The following is a 26,461-nucleotide window of genomic DNA, read 5'->3' as shown; positions in this document are numbered from 1 at the left end:
ACCTAGATGAAAGGGGGAGATTCCTAGAAAGATACTACCAAGAAAATATGCATAGGCTTTAACAGTAAGGAGACTGAGTTACAAATCAACAAAGTGCCAGAAAAGAGTAGCCCAAAAGCAAGAGGCTTAGCTCAGAAATTCTACCAAACACTTTAAGGAGAATTAACAATTATTCAAAAACATTTCCAAAACACAGAAGCAAAGCGAATTTAACAAACTAGGAACAGCAGGCAATTGTTTTAACCTGATAAAGGACATGTATAAAAACTTCATAGCTAACGTCATATTTAATGGTGAAAGACTGAAAGCTTTCCTTTTAAGGTCAGGACCAAGACAAAATCGTCCTCACTTGTCACTTCTAACAGCAGTGTACTGGAGGTTCTGGACAGGGCAATTAGGCAAGAAAAAGAAAAAAAAAGCAACCAGATTTAAAAAGAAGAAAACTAACTTTGCTTGCACATGACATAATCTTGCATACAGAAAACTAAGAAATCTATAAAAATTATTTAATCTACTGGAGATCAGCCCTGGGTATTCTTTGAAAGGAATGATGCTAAAGCTGAAACTCCAGTACTTTGGCCACCTCATGCAAAGAGTTGACTCATTGGAAAAGACTCTGATGCTGGGAGAGATTCGGGGCAGGAGGAGAAGGGAATGACAGAGGATGAGATGGCTGGATGGCATCACTGACTCGATGGACGTGAGTCTGAGTGAACTCCGGGAGTTGGTGATGGACAGGGAAGCCTGGCGTGCTGCGATTCATGGGATCGCAAAGAGTCAGACACGACTGAGCAACTGAACTGAACTGAACTGAATATCCTCAACAATGTTACAGGTTTTTTACAGAGAAATCAGTTTCATTGTATTGATATACATTTACAATGAAAAATTTGAAAATGAAGTTAAGAAAACTACAAAGTATCATTGGAAAAAGTTAGTGAAAAGGCTTCTGTATTCATGAATTAGAAGACTTCATATTAGGATAGCAATTCATCCTAACTGATCTGCATATTCAATGCAAATTCCAAAAGATTTCTTTTTCACAGGAATAAACAGCAGGTCCTAAAATTCATATTGAGAAACAGAAGCCCAGACTAGGCAAAAAAGTCTTGATAACAACAGAGTTAAAGGTACTGACACTTCCCAATTTCAAAACTTATTTCAATGTCTTAATAATCAAACCATGCATCACTGTCATAAGGATAGACATATAGATCATGAAACAGAATTAGATACAGAAATAATACCATACATCTACGGCCTACTGATATTCAACAAAGGTGTCAACAAGTTTAAATGGGGAAATAAGAGTCTTTTCAACAAATGGTGCTGGGACAGCTTGATATTCACATACAGAAGGATGAATTTGGACCCACACTTCACAACGTATAAAAATTAACTAACATGACCAAAACTTAAGAACTAAAATTATAAAAATGTTAGAAGAAAATATAGATATAAATCTTCATGACTTTGGATTAGGTGACAGTTTCTTAGATATGACATCAAAAGCTTAAGTAACTAACAGAAAAAGATATACTAGACACCATCAAAATAAAAAATTTTTAAAAACTGTGTCTCTGTGTACCCCAATGTTCATCGCAACACGAAGAATACATTTGAATCAGTTCTAATGAGGTGGATGAAACTGGAGCCCATTATACAGAGTGAAGTAAGACTGAAAGAAAAACACCAATACAGTATACTAATGCATATATATGGAATTTAGAAAGATGGTAACGACAACCCTGTATGCGAGACAGCAAAGGAGACACAGATGTATAGAACAGTCTTTTGGACTCTATGGGAGAGGGTGGGGGGGAGATGTGGGAGAATGGCATTAAAACATGTATAATATCATACAAGAAACGAATCGCCAGTCCAGGTTTGATGCAGGATACAAGAAGCTTGGGGCTGGTGCACTGGGATGACCCAGAGGGATGGTATGGGGAGGGAAGTGGGAGGGGGGTTCAGGATCGGGAACACGTGTACACCCGTGGCGGATGCATGTTGATGTATGGCAAAACCAATACCATATTGTAAAGTAAAAAAAAAAAATAATAATAATAATTTTTTAAAAAGATACTTTAACTGCAAGTTAAAAAAAATAAAAACTGTGTCTCAAATGACACCATCAAGAAAGTGAAGACACAACCCACAGAATAGGGGAAAATATTTGAGAATCGTATGTCTTATAAGGATCTCATACTCAGAACATATAAATAACTCTTACAATTTTACAATTTAAAAAACAACTTAATTTTTTAAGTGGGCAAATGATTTAAACAGACGTTTCCCATAGAAAGAACATGAGTAGCCATTAAGCAAATGAAAAGAACATCATAAGTCATAAGGGAAATATGAAACAAAACCACAATGAGTTACCACTTCACATCAAGTAGGAGGATAATAACGAAAATGATGAATAACCAGTATTGGTGAAGAGAGTTATTAGATCCAATACACATTGCTGGCTGTAACATAAAAGGATGCAATAGCTCTGGGAAAAGTCTGGCAATTCCTTAAAAGGTAAAATATACATGTACCATTTACCAAAAACATCAACTCCTAGATAAATACCAAAGAGAAAACATGTTCACACAAAAACTTACATACAAACGTTCATAGCAGCAATATTCATAACAGCAAAAGAGTGGAAATAAGCTGAAGATCCATAAACTGATGAGGTATAAATATGTGGTATGCAATTTAATATTGAAAGTGAAGTGAAAGTGTCAGACGCGCAGTCGTATCCAACTCTCTGAGACCCCATGAACTGTAGCCCACCAGGCTCCTCTGTTCATGTGATTTGCCAGGTAAGACTACTGGAGTGGATTGCCATTTCCTTCTCCAGAATTTAATATTACTCAGTCATAAAAAAGATGTAAAGGAATGATATACGCCACAGTATGGATAAACCTCAAAAATGTATGCTAAGTGAAAGAAGTCAGACACTAAAAGACACATTATATGACTGCATTTAAATGAAATGTCCAGAATAGACATATACACAGAGAAAAGAAAGTAGATTAGTCATTTTCAGGTATTAGAGGGGAAAATGAATAGATAGTGATTGGTAAAGGGTATGGAATTTCGTCTGGGGGTAATTGAAGTGCTCTGGAATTATATGATGGTTGCACACCCACTAGCCATACTAAAATCCATGGAATTGTACACTTTAAAATGAAAGATTGTATGTATGTGTCAATAAACAAAACAGAACTAAATGGATGAAATGAGAAATAATTCACCCTAGTTCTTGCCATATCTGTATGTATACCATCGATAATATTACTTTATCCTTGCTCTCATTGAAAAACTACAATTTCTTCCCACTTTCTGAACATGGATTGGCATCAAGACTTTTTCAGAAGAGTAGAATGTAGAAGTGATGGTATGGAAATTTTGAGTTTAGGCCTCAAGAGGAAAATACACTCTGCTCTCTCTCTCAGAGTTCTGTTTTAAAAATACCATGTAGAGCAGCCCCGTCTACACTTCTGGAGGATAACAGACCAAATACAGCAGAGAACAGTCATTTGTAGCTGAGGACTCCGAGATCAACCATTCAGTTCAGACTACCAGATATGTGAGTGAAGAATTCTGAGATCACCCAAAATCAGTAAAGCAGCCAAATAACTTGAACCACAAGAGAAAAATCAGGATAGTCTGGCAGAACTGCCTAGCAGAATTCAGGAAAACAGACGACATAGAATCATGAATAAAACTGTTTTAATACAGAAATCCTGAAGTGTTATGTTAAATAATGATAATTAAAACATAGTTCTAAAAGAAAACTGGGAAATTGTGAAGAAAGAATCAGCGAATTGAAATACCGATCAAGGGAGACACAAGGATGTAAAATACAGACAAGATAGTAAGAAAAGACGGGGACATGGTGAAAAAGCCTAACATAAGTGAAGCAAAGCCTTCAAATAGGATAGATGCAATATCTGAAGAGATAATGGCAGAAAAGTTTACAAACATGAAGAGAAACATCTACAGAGCAAATAGACTATACAATTCACAGTCATAATTTAAAAAAGGAGACGAATACTTAGGTATGTCATACTAAAATTAATGATATCTAAAAACTAAGGAAAAACATGTATTTTAAAAAGTCAGAGGGAAGAAAAAGATACGCTGCTTTCAAAAGAGAAACAAAAAAAAAAAACTAATAAAGGATTCTTAAGAGAAAGTAGAAGCCAGAAGAATAAGAAATTAAATCTTCTAATTACTAAAAATATACATCCATCAATATAGAATGCTATTACCAGTAAAAATATCCTTCAAATATGGACACACAATAAAAAATTTTTCAGATGTATAAAAGCCAACTTATAGCCACAATTTAGAAACACACCATTTTAAAATGTTACATAAAATTCATCAAGCTAAAGAAATGTTACAGCAAAAAAAAAAAAAAATCAGATCAATAGGAAACAGCGAAGTTCACAGAAAATGGTCAATACGTAGGTAAACAAAAAGATTTTTTATTACTATGATTTCCTTATGAGAAAATTATCCTTATAAAGTAAAAAAAATAATGTATTATAAGGTTAATAACATATACAGGAGTAAAATATATGGCAATAATTACACAAAGGACAGGAAAAGAGCAAATGGATTACACTTTCGTAATATTCTTACCTTATACATGGAGTAGTATAATATTGATTCAAGGTAGACTGTGATAAGATAAAGATGACTATTACAATCACTACAGCAGTCACTAAAAAAAACACAAAAGAGGTATAGCTAAAAATCCAATAAAAGTGATAAAAGTGGACTTTAAAAACACTCAATTAATCTAAAAAAGGCAAAAGGAAGAACAAACAGAGAAAAATAAAGAAAATTTTAAAAACCAATACTCTGAGGGTAGAACTAAACTCAATAACACCAATATTATATTAAATCTAAATTGACTACACAATTTGATAAAAGACAGAGACTATCAGAATAGATTTTAAAAACAAAAAGCAAGTAGTGTATGCTATTTACAAGAAATTCATTGTAAATAAAAACACTAGAAGATTTCCACTTCTTCCCATGAAGGATTAATCACGTGAGGATTGACCTCTACTGTAAACCATAAGGAAACTAAACAAAATATATGAAATGACTACTTTCAAATATAATAGACAGTTCAGGAATGGCATCCTTGAGGAAAAATAAAACAAAATATGACTTCCTTGACTTGCTACCTGGAGGCAGATTTGAGGCTACAGTTCAGGGAAGGAACCCCAAACCCTCACATAGTTGAGGATAAAGATCAAAGTTCAGGGAGGCCATGGTTCTAGAACTTGAGAGGCAAATATTAGAGAACAGAGAGCTGCACTCAGCAATCTGCAAATGGGTGCCCTTGAATCTTTGGTTGAATAATGAACATAATGTGAAATTCTGTAAAGCTGGAGAAAGAACCATCAGAAAACAGTATGTTAAAACAATGCCAAGAACTCATATGGGATTGGAAATAGCTTGTATTCCCATTAGTCAGAGTGAAGAGACCTCTTAATACAAAGGACATCATATAGAGACCACAGAAGGCACTGTCTTAGTAGTGGGAATAAATTAGCACCGAACTTAGAGCTGCTATGTACAGGCCTTGACAAATCTTACAAACAATCTTCGAAGTAGCATAACTTCATGGCAGAATAAAGTCCAACATACTAAAAGAAATAAAGCTGAATAACCTACAAAAAAATCACAATGTCCAGAAAATACCATCAAAAATAATTATCCTGGAAATTTTGATCCATGACCAGTAAATACACACAAACACACACATACACACACTCACACACACACACCCCAACAGAAACAGAGAAAACAGCATACCAGTTGGGATGAGTAGAGAAGGATTTTTAAAACAGCTATTTAAAGTATGCTTCATATACTCAAGAATACAAAGTAAAATATGAAAATGAGGAGAGAAATGGAAAATATAAAAATGACTAAAATTCAATTTATAAAGATTAAAAATATATACAAAATTAAAAATAAATGTAGTAAGACAAGAATAGTCTTTCCAACAAATGGTGCTGGGACACTCAGATAGTCATGTACAAAAGAATTAAATTGAGTCCCTATCTTATCCTACAGACAGTTAACTCAAAACAGATCAAAGACCTAAATGTAAAAATGTAACTACACATCTAAAAAGAAAATATAGATGAAAATCCTTGGGATCTTTTATTACACATGATTTCACAGGCATGAAAGCAACAGCACAAGAAAGAAAAGAAAAAACAGAAAAAACATCATTAAAATTTAAAACTTGTGCTTCAAGGACACTATCAAGAAAGTGAAAAGACAACCCACAGAATGGGAGAAGATATTTGCAAATCAATCTTTGGTAAGGGACTTATTATATTCAGAATATATAAAGAAGCTTTATGGTCCAATAATAAAAAGACAAATATCCCAATTAAACAGTGGGCAAAGAATCTGACAGACATTTCTCAAAAGAAGAAATATCGGTAGCTAATACACACATGAAAAGATGTTCAACATCATTAGTCACCAAATAATTGCAAATCAAAACCATAGTGAGATACCACTTCACACCCACAACGATGACTATAATCAAAACAGTACGAAATAAGCACTGTGTGCAAGGATGTAGAACAATTGCAACCCTCATGCCTTGCTGGTGGAAATGTAAAATAATACAGCAGCTTTCAGTCAGGCGGTTCTTCCAAAGGTTAAGCACAGGTACCATCTGACCCAGATATCCCATTCCCAGCGTGATGAAAATATGTCCACACATAAACTTGTACACAGTATTCAAGAAGCGTATTTTAAAAACCAAAAATCAGAACCACTCAAATGTCCACCAAATAGCGAATGAATGAATAAAACATGGCATATTCACGTAATGGAATATTATTTGGTAATAAAGGGAAGTGAAGCACTGCTATAGGCCACAACATGGATAAACCTTGAACACATCGTGCCAGTACGAAAGAAGCCAGTCAAAAGAACTACAACTGTAGATTCAATTTATTAAGATAATCAGAAGGCAATCCATAGCTGACAAGGGTACGCAGGGTGAACAGGTAGTGACTGCTAGGAAGTACAAGATCTCTCTGGGAGATGATAAATGTTTTTAACCTGATTGTAGTGATGGTTGCAAAAGTCTGTGAGTATGCTAAAAGCCACTGAGTTCTACACTATAAATGGGTAAACTGTAGTAAGGTATGCTGGTTAGTCTTATGCATCAATGAACGAAGGTGGTAATACCTCAGTTATTTAATCAAATGCTAATGGCCTCGTTCTGAGTATGGTAGCATGTGCTCAATCACTGTGTCCGACTCTTTGCGACCCCATGGACCGTAGCCTGCCAGGCTTCTCTGTCCATGGAGTTCTTCAGGCAAGAATACTGGAGTGGGTTGCCATTTCCTACTCCAGGGGATCTTCCCGACCCAGGGATCGAGCTTGCATCTCCTGCACTGGCAGGCAGATTCTGTACCACTGTGCCACCTGGGAAGTCCTGAGTGTGGTAGGGACCTGCACATACGATGGGACAGTCACTGACTGATGACTAGGTTATGTCACACGGCACAGCTGGCTTTGAGAAAGGGAGATCATCCTGAATGGACTCCATCAGATAATCCCTCAAAAGGCACTGGTCTTGAAGAAGGAGATACAAGATGTGGGTATTTGCATTTCAATTGTGGAGACTCTACACTGTTAGTTCTGGAGATGGAAGAGGGATGGGGGAGAGAACATGAGCACTCTCTAAGAGCCCAAGTGGTCTCCTGGGCTCTTAGAAACAGTCACCTCAGTCCTACAACCACAAAGCACTGAATTGTGCAAACATGTGAATGAGCCTGGAAGCAGATTCTTTCCTAGAGTGCTGGTCAAGTATGCTGAAAAACGTCTTTCGATCTGGGTTAGTCTGTTTGCTCATAACTAAACTGGGTTACAGACTTGGGGGAAGAATATTACAAAGTGAAGTGTCCTTCTTACCATATAACATCAGGGGTACGTGATATTAACATGAATTATCACTGGTGGTGTTAACCTTGATCACTTGTTCAAGGTGATGTCACCTTATGTTCTCTACTGTAAAGTTATAATATTTCCCTTCCACACAGTGGAAGTGAGTCATCATGTCCAATTCACACATGTGGGTAAAGAAATCAAGCTCTACTTCCTAGAGAAAGAAGAAAATGGCAACCCACTCCAGTACTCTTGCCTGGAAAATTCTTTGGATTAAGGAGTCTGGTAGGCTATAGTCCATGGGGTCACAAAGAGTTGGACACGACTGAGCGACTTCAGTTCAGTTCAGTTCCTAGAGGAACAAGTGTCAAGGTATTTGTGGACATACGTTCGAACCACCAGAGCAGTTAATAAATACTTTTGAAGAAGATACTTGGAAGCTACACAAATATCTTGTTTCTCCTCAAAGTTTCACCCACTAAATTTTAATATCCTTAAGCAGATTTTTCTTACAGCACTTAACTATTGTGGGATTCTAACAGTAATTTTTTATTTCCTTCGTTCATTCTTCATTTATATATTTGCCCACATCATGCAGCCTGCAGGATCTTTTTTTTTTTTTTCTCTTTTGGTGTAATTTTTTATTATTTTTTTTTAGTTTTATTTTATTTTTAAACTTTACATAATTGTATTAGCTTTGCCAAATATCAAAATGAATCCATCACAGGTATACATGTGCTCCCCATCCTGAACCCTCCTCCCTCCTCCCTCCCCATACCATCCCTCTGGGTCGTCCCAGTGCACTAGCCCCAAGCATCCAGCATCGTGCATTGAACCTGGACTGGCATCTCGTTTCATACATGATATTTTACATGTTTCAATGCCATTCTCCCAAATCTTCCCACCCCCTCCCTCTCCCACAGAGTCCATAAGACTGTTCCATACATCAGTGTCTCTTTTGCTGTCTCGTACACAGGGTTATTGTTATCATCTTTTTAAATTCCATATATATGCGTTAGTATACTGTATTGGTGTTTTTCCTTCTGGCTTACTTCACTCTGTATAATAGGCTCCAGTTTCATCCACCTCATTAGAACTGATTCAAATGTATTCTTTTTAATGGCTGAGTAATACTCCATTGTGTATATGTACCACAGCTTTCTTTATCCATTCATCTGCTGATGGACATCTAGGTTGCTTCCATGTCCTGGCTATTATAAACAGTGCTGCGATGAACATTGGGGTACACGTGTCTCTTTCCCTTCTGGTTTCCTCAGTGTGTATGCCCAGCAGTGGGATTGCTGGATCATAAGGCAGTTCTATTTCCAGTTTTTTAAGGAATCTCCACACTGTTCTCCATAGTGGCTGTACTAGTTTGCATTCCCACCAACAGTGTAAGAGGGTTCCCTTTCCTCCACACCCTCTCCAACATTTATTATTTGTAGACTTTGGATCACAGCCATTCTGACTGGTGTGAAATGGTACCTCATAGTGGTCTTGATTTGCATTTCTCTGATAATGAGTGATGTTGAGCATCTTTTCATGTGTTTGTTAGCCATCTGTATGTCTTCTTTGGAGAAATGTCTATTTAGTTCTTTGGCCCATTTTTTGATTGGGTCATTTATTTTTCTGGAGTTGAGCTGGAGGAGTTGCTTGTATATTTTTGAGATTAGTTGTTTGTCAGTTGCTTCATTTGCTATTATTTTCTCCCATTCTGAAGGCTGTCTTTTCACCTTGCTGATAGTTTCCTTTGATGTGCAGAAGCTTTTAAGGTTAATTAGGTCCCATTTGTTTATTTTTGCTTTTATTTCCGATATTCTGGGAGGTGGGTCATAGAGGATCCTGCTGTGATGTAAGTTCATAGCCTGCAGGATCTTAATTCCCCAACCAGGGATCAAACCTGGGCCCCTGCATTGGGAGCACAGAGTTCTAGCCACTGGACCACCAGGGAAGTCCTTCATTCTACATTTATTATTCGGAATTTTCTGTAAGAAACATTTATCCATTTTCACTTGTGTATTATTTATTCCATCATTAAATCAGTGAAGAATCATGGATATGTATTATGTTCTTTGGGTTACAATCCAATACAGTCATTATTTTTTCGCCCAGATTTGACCCACTGAGAACTCTTTCAGGTTGACTATGCCCCTTTGACATGCTCCCATTCTTCTTTGCTTTGTTTTCAGCACTTTCTTACTTTCTAGCCTAGGCAATACTTCAGGCTAATCTTGTATTCTCCCTGCCTCAGTTGTAGAATCAGTCATTTCTCCAAACAGTCCTAGTTCATTTCACTGGAAACAGTATTTTGAAACCAGGATGTGGGCACTGGAGATGCTCATTGCTACTGGGGCACTGTGGCTTCCAGGCCTTCTTGAAGAACTAAACTAGAAAATATATGTTGGGAAGGTTCCCTGGAGAAGGAAATGGCAACCCACTCCAGTACTCTTGCCTTGAAAATCCCATGGACAGAAGAGCTTGGTGCAGGCTACTATCCATGGGGTCGCAAAGAGTCAGGCACAACTGAGCGACTTCACTTTCACTTTCATACATCACACATCTACATATATATAAATATTAAAATAAACTTGAATTTATGCTTATAGGTGAAACCAATAGCACAAGGTTCTGTTGTTTTGTTGTTCTTTTTTTTTTTTTTCCGGCTGTGCCACAGGGCATGGGGGAATCTTAGTTTCCTGAACAGGGATCAACCCTGTGCCTCTGGCAGTGGAACCATAGAGTCCAAACCACTGGAAGGCCAGGGAATTCCACACAGGGTTCTTTATAGTCTTTACTCTGCATATTTTTAACTTTTTTCTCTGACAGTGAGAAACCTGGCTCCCACTGGCTCACATAAAACACAATTAATTTATATATTTGTCCAAACCTAGGCAGTGGCCCCCCACTCCAGTCCTCTTGCCTGGAAAATCCCATGGACAGAGGAGCCTGGTAGGCTGCAGTCCATGGGGTCGAGAAGAGTCGGACAGGACTGAGCGACTTCACTTTCACGTTTCACTTTCATGCATTGGAGGAGGAAATGGCAACCCACTCCAGTGTTCTTGCCTGGAGAATCCCAGGGACGGGGGAGCCTGGTGGGCTGGTGTCTGTGGGGTCGCACAGAGTCGGACACGACTGAAGCAACTTAGTAGTAGTAAACATATAAAGTATTGTTAGAACTGTTAATCTGTACTATGTGAGAAACAAATTTACCAATCAGAATATAATGTTGATATAATTTTTTGCTTTAGTTTCACAGTATCCAAACAAAGTACTATTTTCCAAGATCACTTAGATCAGCTCATTTTTTTGATGAAGTTATGGCATTTGTAAAACAGTTACATTTACTTGTCACAGTTGCATCCTCTGACATCCTGGTTGATTGACTTCTTTTTTTTAATTTGCAGTCAGCAAAGTTTATCTTTTGTAGTATTCAGTATGGCTTGACAAATGCATAGAGTCATTATCAACCACCACAGTATTAAGAACATTTTCACAACCCCAGAAGTTTCACTGTGAAGCCCTCTTGAAGGCAATCTCTGCCTTTACTACTTCTGGCAAATAACTCATCTCTTTTCTATCCCCATAGTACAACACGTGGCCTTTTGGTCTGGCTTCTTTCACGAGGCAAAACGTATTTAAGATTCAGCCATGCTCTTGTAGGAATCAGTAGTTAGTCCCTCGTCTCAGTTTTCGTACCTTCCAAAGCTTATGAAGAAGTGTCACATTTCCTCAGTCTACCTGGTTTCACTGTCAATGCCTCACCCAAAGCAAGTTCCACGGTATCGTCTGGCTTTTTGCCTCAGGATGTTTACTGGTATCAGGACAAGCTGATACCAGACATGCTGGCACAGCACAGAAGTTCAACACCCTCAAAGGTATCACTCAACTCTCAGTGGAGGAGAGTTAGTGGATCAATACCCCACTCTCCTAATCCTTCAGTGGTTTAACCCCGAGGAGCATTCTACATATTTCTTCAAAGGTCCCAGTGGGTCTGAGTTCATATTTCCCAGTACAGTACCCAGCTTCATAATGCACATATTATTGGTTTTCCTCTCTTCTCTGAAACTCTCATCAATTATGAAACTTGCATCAATTATGCTTCCCAGCTTCATCTTGTAAATAAACTATCTCACCCAGTCCTTGTGTCTTTTGGAACATTCTTTCCCCAGACAGCCCCATGGTTCACTCCCTCATCTACTTGAGATGTTTAATAACTGTTTCTACTGAGAGAGATCTTCTCTTACCATTCTATTTTAAATTGCAAGCTTTATCTCCCTTTTTGATTTATTTAATAGGACTTATTACCATCTAACTTATAACCACACACACAGTGTGTGTGTGTTGATTAATTTCAATTAGAATACAATTAGGCTCAACTAAGTGTTTACCTGGTGGCTCAGCTGGTAAAGAATCTGCCTGCAATGTATGAGACCTGGGTTGGATCCCTGTGTTGGGAAGATCTACTGGAGAAGGGAAAGGCTACCCACTCCAGTATTCTGGTCAGGAGAATTCCAAGGACTATATAGTCCATGGGGTCTTAAAGAGCTGGACAGGACTGAATGACTTTCACTTTCACTTTAGGCTCAATTAATGCAGTGGTTTTAGTCAACTTTTTTAACTGTTATGTCACTAGAATGTAAAACACTCTTTGCATATAGTAGGCACTCAATAGAAATATACTGAATAAATTAATTTTTCAAGCGGTTGATTTTATTCCATATAAGAACCAACTTCCTATTTTAAAAACTCTACAAGCTTCACTGACCTTCAAAATTGAATGACACCAAACACCAAAGGTCAAATGACTCTATCAGGCATATTACACAAAATATTTCCATACTTAGCATGAAGCTTGACTGAATCCTCTGAGTTGCCTCTGAAGTCTAAGATATTATATTATAAACAATAAAAGACTATACTACAGTATAGAAATTTGGTATGGAACCAATATTATTTTTCCTTGTAATAGTTCACATGAAACCAAATCTGACAGTTATATATCATGTATCTGGTGAGCCTATTTAATGATTCCAAACATAATATCACCTATACAACAAACATGGATATTGGAAAGAATTTTTTAATCCTTTATTTTCAGTCTCATTTTCATTATTTTTTTTTCCTAAATCTTTTTATAAGAAAGGAAAGTAATTCTTGGTGTTCTTGAGCAGAAATTAAAATTCCTTTCAGAATATTTTTATTACCTGGACACTGGATAAAGGACCACTCATAGTTCTTCTCTTTAGGACAAAGACTGGTATCAAGAAGCATCTCATTATTAAGCATTCCAACAAGCTTCATTGGTCCCCGGGAAGACCCTTCAATGCAGTGTCCTCTTCCAGTATTACTAGGATCATTGCACCAGCCACATCCAGGTTGTTCCAAACATTGTCCACAGGTCCTCAATCCAGAACAATTTTGGGCTGCATGGCAGGAACATTATTAACAAATATGTTACATGACTTTATATTCAAATGGAATTACAAACTAATGGAAAAATAAATATGATCTGGAAAAAAGACAGTAAAGGGTCATCTATGGTTAATGTAAACATTTTGTAATAATAAGAAACAGCAATTACTTCAAGAGCAAGTAAAGCATACATTATGAATAAAGAAGAGATGAATAGACTTGCATGGAGAAAAATGAAATTAGCACTCACACACTTCTGAGAACTGTACCAGTACTAGGACCTTTTTATGCAGGAGCCCATAGACCACACTTACCATCGTCTGTGACATAGAGCAACGTTAGCTCTTCTTGTGCTCAGGAAGTGCCTCTAAGGAAAAACTCTGTATCTGCCTGTGAATGTCCACTCTAAGTCATGCTTACCCATTCCCTGAGATAGCTGACCCCAGCATGGACAATGCTCTCCTTAAGGGTCCAAGATACTAGCATCTGCCTGATATGCGATGCTTGAAAGTAATCTCACTCAAAGAGCCAAACTGAACGGGAATATGGAAACTGGATACTCTGCCTCAGCAGGCAACCAGCAGGACAGGTTCTCTCTGACTTCCAGGGCTGCAGAATATTATCTCACTGAAGCTCAACCTTTTTTTGTCTAACTGATATCTAGACTATGAGCCTCAACAAAGCCCATGAAAACCGTGATGCCTTTCCCAAGGATGAATATATTACCACCTGCCATCATATTCACAATAGTTGCTATTTGATGTTTTGAATTTTTACTTCAAAGTCATAATACCCTGTATCAGGCTGAGGTTTCTTAAATTAGTCTCACTGGTTTTTTTTTTTTTTGCTATAAAAGGCACATATTTTCTTGGGAATTGTTTATCCATAGAACACAGCACATAAGCACAAAGTACCATGAATGGTCTTCTAGTCACGAGCTAGAAGAACCTCAGAGAGTAGGAAAAGCAAGGCAGACTTCTGGCCATCTCAATTTCATTTTTGTTGTAATAACTTAATTGTTACTCAGTTGTTTAATATGACTGGAAAGAGGAGTGCGCCTCAGAAAGCTGCAAATAAGAAGAGCATAAGCTTCTCAGCAAACAAAACAGGAACTCAATACTGTAGACGGTACAGGGATAATAGAATATTGGATTAAAGAATTCATCAATTACAGTATGATTTGTTGTTGTGAATTTTTTCAGTGCTGAGCATTTCAGGGACTAGATGTAAGAAAGTGAAGAATGACTACCATCTCCCATATTTCCTTAATAATAAATTTAAAAGGAAGAATATTCTTTGAGTCATTGAACACAAGTGATTAATGTTAACCCTGTAGACAAATAATTCAATGACATGAACATACTTCTTTCTGAAAATTTTTTTCAGCAGTACACAGCATTAAACGGCACTTCATTTAAAATATCCTTAAATAACTGAACTTTCATATATTATAATACTCCTCCTTAGACTTTTTACTGTGAAATATTTCTCTTTTATCTGTAGCTAGCCCACAGTACCGTTGACTAGATTATTCTAATTGTCTTCAAACCTATATTGGGTTGGTATGAAGCCAATGGGAAATAATGTCAAACATCAAATTAGGTATGCTGGCTTAACATTCTCATTATTTCCTGTCACATGATAAACTGAAGTAAATCTTTACTAGGTCTCATCTAGAATAATATCTAGACTTTATAGTCTAAAGAGATCTCTGAGGAAAATAAAATTTATTTTAGGATTAACTTTTTAAGTAAAGTAACCAATCAAATTTCTTAAAGAAGCATAATGTACAATATCCGCCTGAAACTGGGGAGACCTGGGTTCGATCCCTGGGTTGGGAAGATCACCTGGAGAAGGAAGGGCATGGCAACCCACTCCAGTGTTCCTGTCTGCAGAATCCCCATCAACAGAGGAGCGTAGCGGGTCCACTCCATGGGGTCGCAAAGAGTCAGACGTGACTGAGAGATGAAGCACAGCAAGCGCACTCTCAAACACAGCATGCCTGCTCTGTTGCTTTTCAAACAGCTGGGTAAGTCTTAGATTGAAGAATCCTGCCTTTCTTGCATTGACTGAATGACAAATTAATAATGGTCTGTTTATTAGAATTTATGCTTTAAAAAGGAGAAGGCAATGGCACCCCACTCCAGTACTCTTGCCTGGAAAATCCCATGGACGGAGAAGCCTGGTAGGCTGCAGTCCATGGGGTCTCGAAGAGTCGGGCACGACTGAGCGACTTCACTTTCACTTTTCACTTTCATGCATTGGAGAAGGAAATGGCAACCCACTCCAGTGTTCTTGCCTGGAGAATCCCAGGGACGGGGAGCCTGGTGGGCTGCCGTCTATGGGGTCGCACAGAGTCAGACACGACTGAAGTGACTTAGCAGCAGCAGCAGAAGCTGCAGCAGCATGCTTTAAAAATGAGCTACAAGATGTCATATTTAGAGCAACATTCACTCTCCTATATTTTTTATATGTGAAATTATTACAAAAGTTAATACTGGTTTAGTTCTTGCTCAAGAGTGTAGAGCAATGTGCACGCTGAAAAATTACCAGAATATTCATTCCTTATAGTGGTAACCAAAAAAACTGACTCTAATGATTTTTATTTTCTTACAGAAAACAATAATATGGGAAAGTTTTTGTAGGCTGTGCTATTTTGACTACATTATGGCTAGAATGGAGACTATGTATGAGCTATAAGTAATCAAAGCAATCATTTGTTACTTTATTTTTGGCTTTTTGAAAAATTAACTTTTATAATATTCAATATGGTTTATGAGATGTGTAAGAATTTGAAAAATCAATCTGTAACAAATTATATCACCAAATGATGACTGGAGACTTCTGGTTTCCAGTCCAGCATGGAAGGAGTTTAGAAGTCACCACTCCATCTTAAGAAAAAGAAAAATCAGCCACAAACTGAAAAATCAACAACTCCTTAGATCCATGAGACAAGTGAGGTCACAGGGCAAACAACAGCATCCATAATTGGAGAGCGAGCAGAATACACAAAATCATGACTTAGTGGCACGGAAACCTCTTCAGGACACAGTGCCGGGGTAAGATAACCTGAACTGTTAACTACTGAATTGCCAGAATCTCAGTGTGGACAACTCTAAGGCTTCATATCTCCAGGGGAACCCAGTTACGGGAAGAGCCCCGACATTTCTGTGTGTGTGACCTTCAGGAGCCCTAACAGGTTCTCACAGTTAATATTGAAGAAAACCCCATTGTGCTTTTGACAATGGGAGGGGAAAAGGAACTATTCTGAAATATGCCAGAGCACTGTTCTTAATAAGTCTGGAGAAACTGTTTAACAGGCTAAACTGGGGTTTTATCAGAGCGTAACTGAACCAGTTAAAGGGAAATAACCAACTCTAGCCTCTTCTAGTCTTTCACGTGGGGAACGAGAAATATACAACTCCAGCTCCCTCCGGCTATCCTGTACCACCTGAGAGAGGGAAAAAAGAAAAAAACAAAAAACAAAAAACTGGATGTACTAGTGAAGTGAAGTTCAGAGAACTGTACAGAGCACAGGCTCACCAAAAGACTGAGACCTAACCACAGGACTGTAGAACACCTCCCCTCCCCAAAATCCTACTACTACATTACTAAAAGCCTACTTACAACAGTTTCTTTTACCCATATTTTGTATCTGACTGTCAAGAGAAAAACTACAAGGAATACCAAAAGGCAGAAAACACAGAAGAGACAGAGTAATAAGCATCAGACCAGACAGGGCAGGGATGTTGGAATTATCAGATCAGGAATTTAGAACAATTATGATAAATATGCTGAAGGTTCAAAAAATACGCTAAAGGCTCTAACAGAAAAAAGACAGCATGCAAGAAGAGATGGGCAATATAAGCACAACTATATAAGTCTTAGAATACAAAAGATAAGAAAATCTAAATGACCTTGGGTCTGGTGATGATGTTTCAGTCTAACACCAAAAGCACAATTTATGAAAGAAAAAACTGATGAATTTGACTTTGCCAAATTTTAAATCTCTGCACTGTTAAAGATACTGTCAAAAGAATGTAAAGACCAGCCACACAGTGGAAGAAAATATTTGCAAAAAACACATCTGATAAAGGACTGGACTTCAAAATATATAAAGAATATTCAAAATGATAATAAGAAAACAACCAACTCAATTTTTTAAAATAGACAAGGAAGTGGGGAGGGACTAGATGGATACATGAGATTAAGGGATACAAACCACACTGAAAAAAGAGATAAGTAACAAGACTATACTTATTCTTGTATAAGTATATACAAGAAATATAGTCAGCACAGGGAAATAGTCATTATTTCATAAAAACTTTAAATGGAGTATAAACAACAAAAACACTGAATCACTATGCTGTACACCTGAAATGAACATAATACAGTAATCAACTATACTTCAATAAAAATTTTTTCATAGGCAAAAGACCTGAACAGACACCTCACCAAACAAGATATATACAGAATGCAAATATCAAAAGATGGTCCACATCATTTATGATTAGAGAACTGAATTCTAAAACAATAAGATATCATTATAAACCTAATGCTGTTTTTGTTTAGTTGGTAAGTCATCCGACTCTTTATGCCTTCCTCTCTATTCCATTCCCCTTATTAGTTTGCTGCTGCTGCTGCTAAGTCACTTCAGTCGTCTCCGACTCTGTGTGACCCCATAGACGGCAGCCCACCAGGCTCTCCCGTCCCTGGGATTCTCCAGGCAAGAACACTGGAGTGGGTTGCCATTTCCTTCTCCAATGCATGAAAGTAAAAAGTCAAAGGGAAGTCACTGAGTCATGTCCGACTCTGAGCGACCCCATGGACTGCAGCCCACCAGGCTCCTCCATCCATGGGATTTTCCAGGCAAGAGTACTGGAGTGGGGTGACATTGCCTTCTCCCCTTATTAGTTTAGGCCCTCATGATTCCTCTTCTCCTCTACTGCTGATGGATGTTACAGATTACCTAAAATGGAATGTGTTGTTGCTTGTTGTTTATCCACTAAGTCATGTCTGACTCTTTTGCAATCTCATGGACTGTAGCCTGCCAGACTCCTCTGTCCATGGGATTTCCGAGGCAAGAAAACTGGAGGGATTTCCTTCTCCAGGGGACCTTCCCAATCTAGTGATGAAATCTGCATCTCCTGCATTCAAAGGAGATTCTTTACCACTGATCCACCCGGGAAACCCCTATAAACCTATTGGAATGGCCAAAATCCAAAACACTGACACCTCCAAATGCTCACAAGTGTGTAAAATGTGAAGAAAGAGGAACTCTTGTTCATTACTGGTGGGATTACAAAACACAGCTACTTTGAAAGACAGTTTGGTGGATTGTTCCTCATTTACAAAGAAAAATTTCCTTCAAGTTTCATTTACTAAGAAAAACACTTCAAATAATCACTGAAGACAACCTTCTAAAAGCAATATAAAGCTTCAGTTCAGTTCAGTTCAGTCGCTCAGTTGTGTCCGACTCTTTGCGACCCCATGAATCGCAGCACGCCAGGCCTCCCTGTCCATCACCAACTCCCAGAGTTCACCCAAACTCACGTCCATCGAGGCGGTGATGCCATCCAGCCATCTCATCCTCTGTCGTCCCCTTCTCCTCTTGCCCCCAATCCCTCCCAGCATCAGAGTCTTTTCCAATGAGTCAACTCTTCACATGAGGTGGCCAAAGTACTGGAGTTTCAGCTTTAGCATCTTTCCTTCCAAAGAAATCCCAGGGCTGATCTCCTTCAGAATGGACTGGTTGGATCTCCTTGCGGTCCAAGGGACTCTCAAGAGTCCTTCTCCAACACAACAGTTCAAAAGCACCAATTCTTCAGCGCTCAGCTATCTTCACAGTCCAACTCTCACATCCATACATGACCACAGGAAAAACCATAGCCTTGACTAGACGGACCTTTGTTGGAAAAGTAATGTCTCTGCTTTTTAATATGCTCTCTAGGTTGGTCATAACTTTCCTTCCAAGGAGTAAGCGTCTTTTAATTTCATGACTGCAATCACCATCTGCAGTGATTTTGGAGCCCCAAAAAATAAAGTCTGACACTGTTTCCACTGTTTCCCCATCTATTTCCCATGAAGTGATGGGACCTGATGCCATGATCTTCATTTTCTAAATGTTGAGCTTTAAGCCAACTTTTTCACTCTCCACTTTCACTTTCATCAAGAGGCTTTTTAGTTCCTCTTCACTTTCTGCCATAAGGGTGGTGTCATCTGCATATCTGAGGTTATTGAAATTTCTCCCGGCAATCTTGATTCCAGCTTGTGCTTCTTCCAGTCCAGCGTTTCTCATGATGTACTCTGCATATAAGTTAAATAAGCAGAGTGACAATATACAGCCTTGACGTACTCCTTTTCCTATTTGGAACCAGTCTGTTGTTCCATCTCCAGTTCTAACTGTTGCTTCCTGACCTGCATATAGGTTTCTCAAGAGGCAGGTCAGGTGGCCTGGTATTCCCATCTCTTTCAGAATTTTCCACAGTTTATTGTGATCCACACAGTCAAAGGCTTTGGCATAGTCAATAAAGCAGAAGTAGATGTTTTTCTGGAACTCTCTTGCTTTTCCATGATCCAGAGGATGTTGGCAATTTGATCTCTGGTTCCTCTGCCTTTTCTAAAACCAGCTTGAACATCAGGAAGTTCATGGTTCATGTATTGCTGAAGCCTGGCTTGGAGAATTTTGAGCATTACTTTATTAGCGTGTGAGCTTAGACCATTTCTAATACTGTTCTATTTATAACTGTAAAAATGGCTGTGAAGAGTTACTACTGTCAAAGGTTTGGTGAATAACTAGAAACATATAGCACAAAAAGATAACATAAATCCACTGCATATAATTCATACTAAAAATAATACAATGTTGAAGGCAAAGCATGACAAAACTATTGCTCAGCAGCTGACATTCTGAAACAGTAACACTACTGCTGAAAGCACGTGGATTTTGAGCAAGGATGTCATCTTCATTCCTAGTCTCTATTTTATTCTCTGGCATTTCCTCACTGCTCAGTAAATGTTTGTTAGTTAAACACATGGAAAAGTATTAAATGTAATAGAGAAGGAGTTTGTGTTCATAAGGAGTGGGTCACTGCCAGGTAAATGCTACTTCCAAAGTACACAAGGGCTCCTTGAGGCAAGATAAAATGCCCCTCTTTCCCACAAGGATGCACAGGATGTACAATTTTAGAAGTTAAGGAACAAAAACAACTGTGATTAGACATCATCAGCTCCAATGAGCTATATACAGCCACAGGGAAGACAGATGTGGTGACAGACATAACAGTGAGAGAAAAGACCTAGAGAAACAGAAAATCCAGCAGACTAGACTAACTGCTCAAGGAACAAACGGCAGAAGTGGAAAGTAAGCCTCTACAACAATCAAGAAAGCAAAAGAAGCAAAACATCAAAAATCAAGAGTGCCAAAGCAGCTCTAAAGAACTGATCCATGCATGCCTAGCTAACAATCTCACCAACAGTAGTTATCATCATTTGGTTCATCTGTGGTCAAACTGAAGTTCTTATCTGTGTTATAATAGTTAATCATTTTTAATTTACCTTTCCAAAAATGTAGCTTCAGTCTTTACAACGGGATTACAAGGTTCTCAAAAATTCACTTTAAATAGATAAAAAGCTCCAGATTTTAAAAAAACATAAAAAAGGAAAAATATTTGAACCTCATTTAACAAATAACAACATGGAAAGTACAAATGAATTTAAGATACACTAAACTTTTACAAGGATAAAAATGGCAGAATGGAGCACACCTCCCCCCAGAAACAAAACAGAAATACCCTACAAGTGGAACATTTTTCACAAAAAACCAACTGAAAACTGGCAAGAGGTCTCTTATTCAGCCAAAGCTGTAAGAAAAGATAAAAACACTAATCTGAAAAGATAAACGCACCCCAATGTTTACAGCAACACTATTTACAATAGCCAAGACATGGAAACAATCAATTCAAGTGCCCATCAACAGATGACTGGCTTAAAAAGATGTTGTGTGCAAAAATAAACTCAGAATGGATTACAGACTTAAATGTAAGGCCAGAAACTATAAATCCATTAGAGAAAAACATAAGCACTATACTCTGCGACATAAATCACAGCAAGATCCTCTTTGACCCACCCCCTAGTACACTGAAAATAAAATCAAAAATAAACAAATGAGACCTAATTAAACACAAAAGCTTTTGTACAGCAAAGGAAACAAACAAGATTAAAAGACAACCCTTAGAATGGGAGAAAACAATTGCAACTGACAAAGGATTAATCTCCAAAATATATAAACAGCTCATATAGATCAATATCAGGAAAACAAACTGCCCAATCAAAAAATGGGTAGAAGATCTAACTGACATTTCTCCAAAGATATACAGATGACCAATAAAGATATGAAAAGATGCTCAACAACACTAATTATTAGAGAAATGCAAATCAAAACTACAGTGAGGTATCACCTCATACCAGTCAGAATAGTCATCAAACAAAAAAATCTACAAGTATTAGAGAGGATATGGAGAAAAGGGAATCCTCCTACACTGTGGGAATGCAAACTAATGAAGCCATTATGGAGAACAGTGTGGAGATTTCTTTAAAAAGTAGGAATAAAATCTACCATATAAAACAGCAATCCCACTACTGGACATATACCCTGGGAAAGCCACAATTCCAAAAGACACATATATCTCAGTGTTCACTGCAGCACTATTTACAATAGCCAGAACACTGAAGCAACCTAGATGTCCATCTACAGATGACTGGATAAAGAAAATGTACATATATACAGTGGAGTATTAATCAGCCATAAAAAAGAATGAATTTGATTCAGTTCTAGTGAGGCGGATGAACCTAGAGTTTGTTATACAGAGTGAAGTAAGTCAGAAAGAGAAAAACAAATATCATTTTTTTTTATTTTTAAACTTTACATAATTGTATTAGTTTTGCCAAATATCAAAATGAATCCATCACAGGTATACATGTGCTGAACCCTCCTCCCTCCTCCCTCCCCATACCATCCCTCTGGGTTGTCCCAGTGCACTAGCCCCAAGCATCCTGTATCATGCATTGAACCTGGACTGGCATCTCGTTTCATACATGATATTTTACATGTTTCAATGCCATTCTCCCAAATCTTCCCACCCCCTCCCTCTCCCACAGAGTCCATAAGACTGTTCCATACATCAGTGTCTCTTTTGCTGTCTCGTACACAGGGTTATTGTTATCATCTTTCTAAATTCCATATATATGCGTTAGTATACTGTATTGGTGTTTTTCCTTCTGGCTTACTTCACTCTGTATAATAGGCTCCAGTTTCATCCACCTCATTAGAACTGATTCAAATGAATTCTTTTTAATGGCTGAGTAATACTCCATTGTGTATATGTACCACCGCTTTCTTATCCATTCATCTGCTGATGGACATCTAGGTTGCTTCCATGTCCTGGCTATTATAAACAGTGCTGCGATGAACATTGGGGTACACGTGTCTCTTTCAATTCTGGTTTCCTCAGTGTGTATGCCCAGCAGTGGGATTGCTGGATCATAAGGCAGTTCTATTTCCAGTTTTTTAAGGAATCTCCACACTGTTCTCCATAGTGGCTGTACTAGTTTGCATTCCCACCAACAGTGTAAGAGGGTTCCCTTTCCTCCACACCCTCTCCAGCATTTATTGCTTGTAGACTTTTGGATCGCAGCCATTCTGACTGGTGTGAAATGGTACCTCATAGTGGTCTTGATTTGCATTTCTCTGATAATAAGTGATGTTGAGCATCTTTTCATGTGTTTGTTAGCCATCTGTATGTCTTCTTTGGAGAAATGTCTATTTAGTTCTTTGGCCCATTTTTTGATTGGGTCATTTATTTTTCTGGAGTTGAGCTGGAGGAGTTGCTTGTATATTTTTGAGATTAGTTGTTTGTCAGTTGCTCCCATTCTGAAGGCTGTCTTTTCACCTTGCTGATAGTTTCCTTTGATGTGCAGAAGCTTTTAAGGTTAATTAGGTCCCATTTGTTTATTTTTGCTTTTATTTCCGATATTCTGGGAGGTGGGTCATAGAGGATCCTGCTGTGATGTATGTCAGAGAGTGTTTTGCCTATGTTCTCCTCTAGGAGTTTTATAGTTTCTGGTCTTATGTTTAGATCTTTAATCCATTTTGAGTTTATTTTTGTGTATGGTGTTAGAAAGTGTTCTAGTTTCATTCTTTTACAAGTGGTTGACCAGTTTTCCCAGCACCACTTGTTAAAGAGATTGTCTTTAATCCATTGTATATTCTTGCCTCCTTTGTCAAAGATAAGGTGTCCATATGTGCGTGAATTTATCTCTGGGCTTTCTATTTTGTTCCATTGATCTATATTTCTGTCTTTGTGCCAGTACCATACTGTCTTGATGACTGTGGTTTTGTAGTAGAGCCTCAAGTCCGGTAGGTTTAACACACATATGTGGAATCTAGAAAATGGCATTTATGAACCTATCTGCTGGGAAAGAATGAAGACACAGACGTAGAGAAGAGACTCATGGACACAGCGGGGGAAGGAAAGAGTGGGGTGAATGGAGAAAACAGCATCAACATATATACACTATAATGCGTAAAACAGATAGCTGTTGAGAAGTTACTATATAACACAGGGCGCTCAGCCTGGTGCTCTGTGATGCTAGAGGGGTGGGACGGGGGAAGGGGAGAGAGCCTCAAGGAGGAGGTATATGTGTATGATTATCGCTAATGCTCGTTGTTGTACACTGAAGCCAGTACAACACCGTAAAGCAATTTTCCTCCAATTTAAAAATAAATTAAAAAAAGATGTGTGTGTATAGAATGGAATATTACTTATCCACAAAAAAGAATGAAATATTGCCATTTACAGTAACATAATGGACATAGAGATTATCATAGTAAGTGAAGGAAGTTAGAGAAAGACAAATATTATATATCATGTATACAGAGAATCTTAAAAGAATTAATGTATACACAAAACAGAAACAGAATCACAGATTTATAAAATGGACTTATGATCACTAAAGAGCAAAGGGAGGGTAAGGATGGGGGACTAAATTAAGAGTACGGGATTAACAGATAAAAATTACTATACATAAAATAGATAAGCTACAGGATTTACTATATAGCACAGGAAACTATATTCCATTATCTTTTTAATAACCTATAATGGAATATAATCTGAAAAAGGAATATATATATATATATGTATATGTGTGTGTATATATATCTATATACTTTTCTACACACTTAAAACTCATATTGTAAATAAACTATATTACAATAAAAAATGCAAAAACAAGAGCTGTTAAGATATACCCAGAAATTCCAACAACTGTTTTAAGATTTCTAATAAGAGTAAAGAGAAGAAAACAATCTATGACATTAAGGAATATTCTTAGCAAATGAATAAAGAAAATATTCTTCAGATTAAAAAAGCCAATGAGAATCCATTTTTGAAATCCACATCAGTTACTGAAAACATTTGGCAAAACTAATACAATTATGTAAAGTTTAAAAATAAAATTTTAAAAAAAGGAAAAAAAAAAAGAAAGATAAATTGCAAAATTCTGAATGCCAAGGATAAACAGAAAAGTTTTTAAAGCTCTCCAAAAAACGGGAAAAAAAGATGTCTTATAAAGGAAAGAATATTTGACTGGCATGAAAATTCTAACCCACAACATCAAATGCTAGATATTCTAAGGAAGGAAATATTTAGAACTCTACACCCAGGTATTTCATGATTCAAGTGAATATGAAAAAATGCAAAGATTCAAAAGGTTTACTTCGTGCTAAGTCATTTCAGTCATGTCTGAGTCTTTGCGAACCCATGGACTGCAGCCTGCCAGCCTCCTCTGTCCATGGGATTCTCCAGGCAAGAAAACTGAAGTGGGTTGCCATGCCCTCCTCCAGGGGATCTTCTTGACCCAGGGATCAAACCTGTGTTTCTCACATCTAACCTGCATTGGCAGGAGGGTTCCTTACCACTAGCACCACCCAGGAAGCCCAAAAGGCTTACTAACCAACAACTTATTTGGAAAGAATTACTGAAGACTATTTTCCAGAAGACGAACAAATGAGAAGGAAAGAAAGATCTGTGAACAGAGAAGACAACTTAGACAACTCTAAATAATTTTTAGAAAGTTCTTAAAATTTTAAGAGCTTGGAGACTTTCCAAGTACCTTTTCCCCTACCTTTTAGACTTCTTTTCATTGTGAAATATAACACACCTACAGAGAACTACATAAAGAAAAACGTGAGATTAATAAATTATTGTAAATGAATATTCTGTGCCTGCATTCAGTTTAGAAGCAGAACACTGCCTCCCTACCCTTTTCCTAATCAGCACCTCTAATCTTTCCAAGCAGCCACCACTAGCCAACATTTATAAAAACCTTACCCAACAGTTCTACCTAAAAAATTCATTCCTAAATGATACAGCATAGTTTTGCCTAACTTTATCTAAATGGGTCATACATACATAATCTTTTGTGTCAGGCATCTTTCACTAAACATTGATGTTTCTGGAGAAACAAAAGCAGCAATTAAGGCAGGAGAGGCTGAGCAATGTCTCAACTCCCCACAAGTATCCAGGGCTGGTATTCAACTCTCCTGGGGAGCTGGTTCCTAGTTATAAGACAATTTCTGTGCCAGCAAGACCATTTTATGTCTGCAACAAACCCACTGCTACAGTCTTGATCAAGTATATTCCTGTTCTTTATCAAAATTCCTAAAAAGGGAGAGCAACAGGGAGCTCAATACAGTCAGATCCAGCCATCCCTTCCCAGGAACACCTCTCTACTTGATACCAAGAGCCTGGGAGGATAAATGCACACAACAGCTGCAGCCTGCAAGTTCTAGTCTACATGGTAGCAATTACCCTTTGTCTCAACTCTTTACGCAACAGTGGTGCCCAATATGGAACAAAAATGGATTTGGCTAGGTTCCAAGGAGAAGAAAAGGTTTCCCAGGTGGCACTAGTGGTAAAGAATCCACCCACCAATGCAGGAAACACAGGAGACTCAGGTTCAATCCCTGGGTCGGGAAGATCCCCTGGAGGAGAAAATGGCAACCCATTCCTGGATTCTTGCCTGGGAAATCCCATGGACAAAGGAGTCA

At 37.8% G+C, this 26,461-nt stretch overlaps 1 protein-coding gene across 6 annotated transcripts in view; it reads right to left on the bottom strand.

Annotated features, from left to right (window-relative positions):
• ATRNL1 (attractin like 1) overlaps positions 1-26,461 on the bottom strand; it is an 802,849-nt gene that overhangs the window by 589,450 nt on the left and 186,938 nt on the right. For 4 of the 6 annotated variants that reach the window (XM_061403577.1, XM_061403579.1, XM_061403578.1 and 1 more), the window contains exon 18: positions 13,146-13,364. The exons of 1 other annotated variant lie outside the window; for it this stretch is intronic. In XM_061403577.1, the coding sequence (XP_061259561.1) occupies positions 13,146-13,364 (219 nt within the window). Of the gene's footprint in view, positions 1-4,647; positions 4,730-13,145; positions 13,365-26,461 lie in introns of all 6 variants that reach the window. One more of the 6 variants, XM_061403582.1, reaches the window with a different exon arrangement.

Source organism: Bos javanicus, chromosome 26 (genome assembly GCF_032452875.1).
Source record: "Bos javanicus breed banteng chromosome 26, ARS-OSU_banteng_1.0, whole genome shotgun sequence".
Classification (NCBI taxonomy): domain Eukaryota; kingdom Metazoa; phylum Chordata; class Mammalia; order Artiodactyla; family Bovidae; genus Bos; species Bos javanicus.
The sequence above is the reverse complement of the archived record's forward strand: the minus strand, read 5'-3'. Positions and strand labels throughout refer to the sequence as shown.